This window comes from Coenobita brevimanus, chromosome 56, assembly GCF_032717465.1.
Source record: "Coenobita brevimanus isolate Jiangsu-jjx chromosome 56, ASM3271746v2, whole genome shotgun sequence".
Taxonomy (NCBI): Eukaryota; Metazoa; Arthropoda; class Malacostraca; order Decapoda; family Coenobitidae; genus Coenobita; species Coenobita brevimanus.
In genome coordinates, this window is record NC_137009.1 from 39340935 (window position 1) to 39348152 (window position 7218).

General features: G+C 40.8%; 1 protein-coding gene across 1 annotated transcript in view; it reads left to right on the top strand.

Moving 5' to 3' along the window:
- The window catches only part of LOC145401728 (uncharacterized), a 346623-nt gene that overhangs the window by 328973 nt on the left and 10432 nt on the right, over positions 1-7218 (top strand). Inside the window, exon 7 of the mRNA XM_080273908.1 lies at positions 5580-5720. Coding sequence (XP_080130034.1) covers positions 5580-5720 — 141 coding nt within the window. The remainder of the gene's footprint in view (positions 1-5579; positions 5721-7218) is intronic.

Genomic DNA, 7218 nt, shown 5'->3' on the forward strand with positions numbered 1-7218 from the left:
TTTGTATAGGTTAATGTTAAAATTCATTCATATACCCAACAGGAACAATTACTTTATCTAAATGGTCTTTACTTTTTACTTATGCCTCTCAGGGCTTCAGAAATAATGCTTTATGATATTGTTGTCAGATTTTGGAGTTCAGATAATGAATATAATAAATGTGATGTGATAAATTGCAGTTATTGGAATCTTCTGAAAAATTGGCAGATATCATTATTTATTATTATTATTATTATTATTATTATTTTTATTTATTTATTTTGAGGTTGTAGAATGCATTAATTTTTTCACTGCTCTGGCCCAAATCTCATTATTTTATATATTTTACTATTTTCATTCAGAATTCTACTTTCTATACATAATCCGTTTTTATGCCTAATCCATAACTCCTGAGCTGGTTGTAATTGTAACTAGTAGTGGACTAGTGTGTTGGTGAGGGAGAGCTGCGTTGCCTATAGTGTGTTTACTCCCATCTGGCAAAATTCTCCAACTTCTTTTTATCTCACGATGGGTAAGCATGGCCACACTGAGGGGAACTATTTTACTAGTAACCAAGGAGTCTCATTTCACCTCATAACCAAAGTTCAGCTGATTTCATGCAAGAACAACTTATTAATGCAATCTGTTAGAGTGGGCCTGTTCCCTCAGATGAAAACAGATCGAGTATACAGTATTAACTCTGGGCTTGGGAACTGCAGTGGGTTTTGAAAATTGTTAGGAATTGCATAGTTAAAGGAGAATCTATATTTTTGCTTGTGTAACTGCAGTGGGTCTTGAAAATTGTTAGGAAATGCATAGTTAAAGGAGAAATTAGATTTGTTTGCTGATGTTTACAGAAATATGAAATGGTACTGTAACTAAATTTTTGAAGGCCTACATGTTAAAAGGCAAATGTGTTTGTCTTGAAACCAATCTGATGTTGGTGTAATTTACCCATTTCTAAATTATAATGTATGATTTTTTGCACGGCATGGTTAAATATGGCCCAGATTACAAGTTAATGGAAAGAATTACAGTGTAGTGCTGATAGGTTAGATACCCAAAGTGAGTAAGAAGAAAAAAGGTACATAATAATAATCTGTCTATTGCCAGACACCTTAATCCCGTAAGAGGTGGCCATGAACAAATAATGATAACGAATTTGGGTGTATGACAACTCAGCTCTCTCTCAGTTGCACGGTTGCCAGAGATTATCAGCTGGCCGAACTTGACTTTATTTATTGTGTGTGCCTGATAACTTTTAAATGCTTATGGGTTATAACAACAGAAGGTGCATATGTGACTGCTTGTTTTTTGATCTATAACCTTTGACCTCACCACCACCATCACCTGACTCACTCACCCCCTGGCCTGACCACCTTGTGTTTCGAGTGCCTGAAGTCCCTAGTACACAGTGATGTATTTTTCTGGTATATTCTTGCTGCCATCAAGTGACTTCAATCAACTTACGGCACAATTTTAAACAGGAGGGGTTAAGAATAGTCCTTATTATCCTTTTTGGTGCTGTAGAGGGATAGCGTTGCAAATAAGGCACTGATATTTATTTTTTTTCTCAGTAACAGAACAAAGAAAGGAAAATCAGATGAATAAAAGAAAATAAGAGGGATGGCTTTGCAAATGAGGCACTGATAATTATTATTATTATTTTTTTTATACAGAGGAAGAAAAAGCAAATGAATAAAAAAGAAAAAAATGCATACACCAGATTACTGACATCCTCCATTCACAAAGTATCTGTAACAGTTGGACTTGAACAGCTGTCAGTTGAAGTTTGAGGGGAAACAACTCCAGGGAAGCAAGATACAACCAAACAGCCCCGTTGCCTGGTTATAAGATAAAACCTCAATATAACGGACTTCAGTAGATCGGAATTCACTTTTATCGGACTCGAGGAGCTACCGGACTAAATTTCTATATATCAGAAAAAGTCCAATAAAGCCAGAAGCAGTCCAGACTGTCTAACCACTTCAGCCATGTTCACCACAATAAGAAAAATAAAAGACATGTTTATCAGTGTACAGTACAGTATTATATATTATACCATTTTGATTATTGTAGTGAAGTTATAACACAGTACCATACAATACCGCAGTGGTAGTCAAAACAGTTAAAAAAACGTTGGTGTGGTCCGAACTAATGTCTGATATATCGGAAGAAGTCAGGGTTAGCGGGGGGAAGTCCGGATGTCGCTTTTATCGGAATTTCGCATTATTCGGAATGGCTTGGGCCCCGATTAGTCCGTTATAATGAGGTCTTACTGTACAAACACCCCTCAGAAGTGAACGTCAGGAGGAGAACAGCAGCAGGTTTCAGTCCACAGGGTTTGCGTTCAGATGGTCCAGGGTTTGCAGTAAGTTATCCCCTGCTGTGATAGGTCTGAAAATTTGAATAAGATACTTGAGGTAGCAAGAATCGTGTACAAAAATACATCATGGTAGTGAAGAGTTAATGCCCTAGAATACTCACTTTTTTTTTTTTTTTCCATATTGGTAGTGTTGTGTGTTTGTACCTGGCTAGTTGATTGCTTTTATACCTGATTCCACACACACCCATCACATCTGACTCTCTTAACCCACTCACTGCGATGCCTGTCTGTATAAAATCAGCGTGTAGTGGCCAGATTAAATGTAAAAGATACCATTGTGCTGAGGGAGTTAGTAGAGATGATTCCCATAGTCTTTTATCTGTTATCTTAATTTTTTTTTTTTACAAGGAAGAAGGAACCAAAGGCCAGGAGCCCACCTATGCCACTCAGCAGCACAAATAAATAGAGGCATCATACTGAAGGGGTTAGGCTCACCTGTTTTATGTATAATACTAATTTATAAAGTACACATGTTGAAATATGTGATGGTATAGTTTGTAAATAGATGGTGATGATCGTTAGGTGTAGGGTATCAGGCAGGTACTCCACACAGACGTATCACACACCAAGCAAACAAGGAGTATGCAGGAGAAACTCAAAAGGCCATGCTCACCCCACACATGTTGAGGTCACGTGTAAGGTAGTTTAGGAATTCGCTGTGGATGGTGGATGTAGGAGCTGTATTCCATGACATTAGGAGGCTCCCAAACACCACTTCCAAGGCAGTTTATCCTACCTCTGACAAGCGGATAATTCCTTGTATGTTATCGGAGAGCAATACTGTGGTTTTAATGGTTTGTTGTTGCCACCAGATCTGCATCATGATTTTTGAACAGTTTGTAACCAGGCTGCCTTTACCAGTGAATTTATTTTTTAAGATTTTCCATACCCCCACCTCCCCTCAGCTCATAACCATTTACCATGTCATCTTTGGTTGATTTACTGCCCTCATACAGTATACGTAGAGTTAAAGCCTGCCCGTTTAATTTGCAAGGCTCTAGGTACACCCTCCCCCTCTCCCATCCCCCTCAATTTCAGCATCAAAGTTAATAAATGTATCGGTAACTGGGCCACATCTGGTTGTGCTGCTTCATACACACACCAGGCTTGTAGTAAAACCCAAGCTGTATGATTTATTGAACACTGAGGAATACATTTTCAGTTAAGTGTGTAATTTATAGAACCTGCATTAGCTTTTTGGTATTTTAGGTAACATGGCAGAGAGTGTAAAGATGTACAGTGTATAATCCTGTATATATTTCTATGTCAATTATGCAGACTACCTCCATATTTTAAAACGATTCAAGTGACATACAAAAGAACATTGAGAGAGTTACAGACAAAAATTGCTATGGAAGAGGTGACTGGCAACCTCTTAACGTCATACTAGCCGAAGGAGTCATTTTACATGTGAACCGATTGAAAGTCAGATATATAGAGGTAGGAGACAGGTGTGTTGAGGAACCTACACCTGTTGAAAGTTGAGATAATTGTGCAGCAGTGAAAGTTGCAGATGTGTATGTTAGTCATGTGTTTAAGGAATCCACACCTGTCACACATCTACCAAAACTGTAGGTAGTTGTGCATGAGAGGTAGTGATAGTAGCAGATGTGTATGCAGTAGGATTTGAGGTGTGGCAGTTTGGAGACAGTTGTGAGTAATGGGTCAGGTGTGAATGTAGAGACAGGTGTAAGATTAAAGAGTCATTTGTGAGAGTTTGCAGGTGTGTGTGGAGACAGGTGTGTATATTGAGGCAAGTGAAAGATTAAAGAGTCATTTATGAGAGTTTGCAGGTGTGTGTGGAGACAGGTGTGTATATTGAGGCAGATGTAAGATTAAGGAGTCATTTGTGAGAGTTTGGAGTCAGGTGTGGATAGAGTCAGGCATGAGTTGAATTAGATGTGGGATATGAGTCAAGTGTAGGGAGTGAGTCAGATGTTAAAGGTGAATCAGATGTAAATTTAAGGAGACAGGTGTGGGAGTAGAGTCAGGTGTGGGAGTCACGTGTGTACGAAATCGTGTTTATGTGGGAAAGTCATATGTGGGGTGAATCCAAGTCAGTTGTATTAAGTAGTCAAATGAAAGAAATAAGTTGAGTCAAAAGTAGTCAGGTGTAGTGAAGTTTAGATTTGTGATTTGGGTGAGTGGTAGTCATGTGTGTGGCAGTCAGGGGTGTTAAAAGACTAGTATTTGGTTGAGTCATGTGCCAGATGTGTGAGAAATATTTTACAAGAGGCATAAGTAAGATGTGAAGGCAGGGGTTTGGTAGAATTATAAGTGAAGTGAGTTGTAAGAAGGTAAGTCAAGTGTGTAGTGGAGTCAGGTGTAGAGTCAGGTGTGTGGTGGTGACATCAGTGGTCAGTAAGTCGGGTGTTTGGTGGAGTTAAGTGTGTTTGGGTCAGATATAAAAAGGTGGTCAGGTGTTTGGTGGTGAAGTGTCAGTAAGTCAGGTGTGTGGTGGAGTCAGGTGTAAGGTGAAGGCACAGTTGTGGACATCAATATCAATACACCATGATACAACAAACCGCGAGACAGTGAGCGGAAACTTTTGAAACGCAGTATTGCAGTTTCCAGGCCTTCCACAGATTTGCAGAATATGTAAAAGTTTCAAAAGTGGTGGAGGAAAAGGGTGGAATAATCATACAACAAATTTTTCGCAATATCGTTTATGTGTTTCATATTTGGACGAAGGCCGCATCCTCGCCAAACTCTTGCCCGTGCGGGTGTGGGTTTTGCGTTATCGTAATCCACATAAGCTGGCCTAATGGATGTACGCGGGTGTCTGTGAGAGGATATGTGGATTACGGTAATGCAGATCTCCCTCCGAGCCAGCATGTATATGGTGTTATAGTCACGGCGCGCGACTCTGAGGTTGTTATTATCATTCTCTGGCAACCTACCATTCAAAATTGCGTCTGATTTCGTGTATAATGTGAGACGCATGTGATTCGTTTATAATAATATTCGTGTATAACATATTCATACATGATAATATGATTCGTGTATAATATGACACGAAATCGAACGCACTTTTGAATGGTAGGTAATATGATTCGTGTATAATATGACACGCAATCGAACGCACTTTTGAATGGTAGGTTGCCAGGGTACGATAATGACAACCTCAGAGTCGTGCGCCATGACTATAGTGTAGCCTAAGAACCGGATGATTACTTATGTCTGCAACTGTACCTGCGACCAAACCCCCCAACAGGACAGCGTACGACCTTCTTAGTAAAGGTGGTGATGGTGGAGAGGGGCTGATGCTGACCCCTGCCACACCCACACCCACACCCCCTGTCACCCAGCCATACCTCACACCCGAGCAGTACACGGGATACTCTCTTACCCTGGGGTAGGTAAGCCTGGAGGGAAAGGGGAGCAGGGAGGAAGGCAGGGGAGAGATGGTGGAAGGTAGCAGGAAGTTAGGAGAGGCAGGAGGAAGTAGGGAGGTAAGCAGGAGAGAGATGGTGGAAGGGAGGAAGGTAGTAGGAGGGTAGGGGAGAGGTAGGAGGAAGGAGGGAGGTTAGAGGAAGGTATGCAGGGAGTGAGTTAGAATAGAAAGGTACATTTGAACATGGAATGTGGGTGACCTGCTGTGAGTTCGTATCTATAGGTAGGTAAGCAGGAAGGAAAGGAGGGAGGGGGAAAGGATGAAAAATAGCAGAGAAGTAAGGAAGGTAAGAATAGCAAGAGGGAAATAGGAAAGTTGTAAGGTAGGAAGTGTGGTAAGAAGGAGAGAGAGAGAGAGGGAGGTAAAAGGTAGGGAGGTAGAGTAATGGAGGAATTGGAGAAAAGAGTGAGGATGATGTGGCAAACAGGAAACATAGGATGGTAATAAGAGAGAAACAGAGATTGATAGGCAAGAGGGAAGGATGCATGCAGACAGACAAACAGGAAGGGAGGTAGATAGTAGGTAGGTAAGTAGGCAGGAAGGCAGGAATGGAGGTAGGCACGTAAGTTAAGAGTTAGGCAGGTAGGCTGGGGTCGTGGGAGGCAGACAGGGAGGGAGGGAGATGGCTAGGAACATGAGCAGCCCAAAGTTAACAAAAAGCCTCCAACACACAACTTTAGCATCCCCGGTAAAAATACTTGCAATATTCCACAGGCACAATAATACAGCGAATCCCATTTTACTCCGTGTGAGGTGTAGGGGGCCGTGGCTAGTCTACTGTAGTCCTGTAGTATATAGAAGGGTAGATTACTAAACTACTTCCTTTGATGGTGTATGTGATCGGAAAGCGGAATGTGGTCACGTTGGAATCGAATTTATGGAAGGCCGTTGGAGGTGTAGGTAGTCCATTGTATTTTTAAAAGGGTAATGTCCAGCCATGTTTTCAAGATGGTATTACATGCTTTTAAGTCCTCATTCACCTTTTACGAATTAAACGTTGGGATTGCTTTCACTCAGGGTGGGGGTCTTCTAATCAGTATACCACCAGTTGCAGTTCAGGGGGATTATTGCACATGTTGCAGGGAGTATCACCAGTCCAGCCCCTTGCATTAGACAGGGTGCAGTAGTTGTGGGTTAGGTGGGTAGGGGTGTATTTGTAGTTATGTTTAGAGATGGTGAGGGTGTAGGAAGAACGTAGTGAAATCTGGCAAAGAGAGACCATAGAGTTTTCTGAGTTTTGGAAATGTGGATTTTGTCTCTCTCTCTCTCTCTCTCTCTCTCTCTCTGAAGTACACCTTTCACCAAACCTAACTAATACAACTGCATGTTATTAAAAGTTAAATTTACCCATAAAAACCCAAATAATTTCAAATCTTGGTTGAGCCTGTGTAAACTCTTATAATACATTTTCACGCCCTGTATCACTATAAATAATGTCTGTCTATTTATCTATCTATAA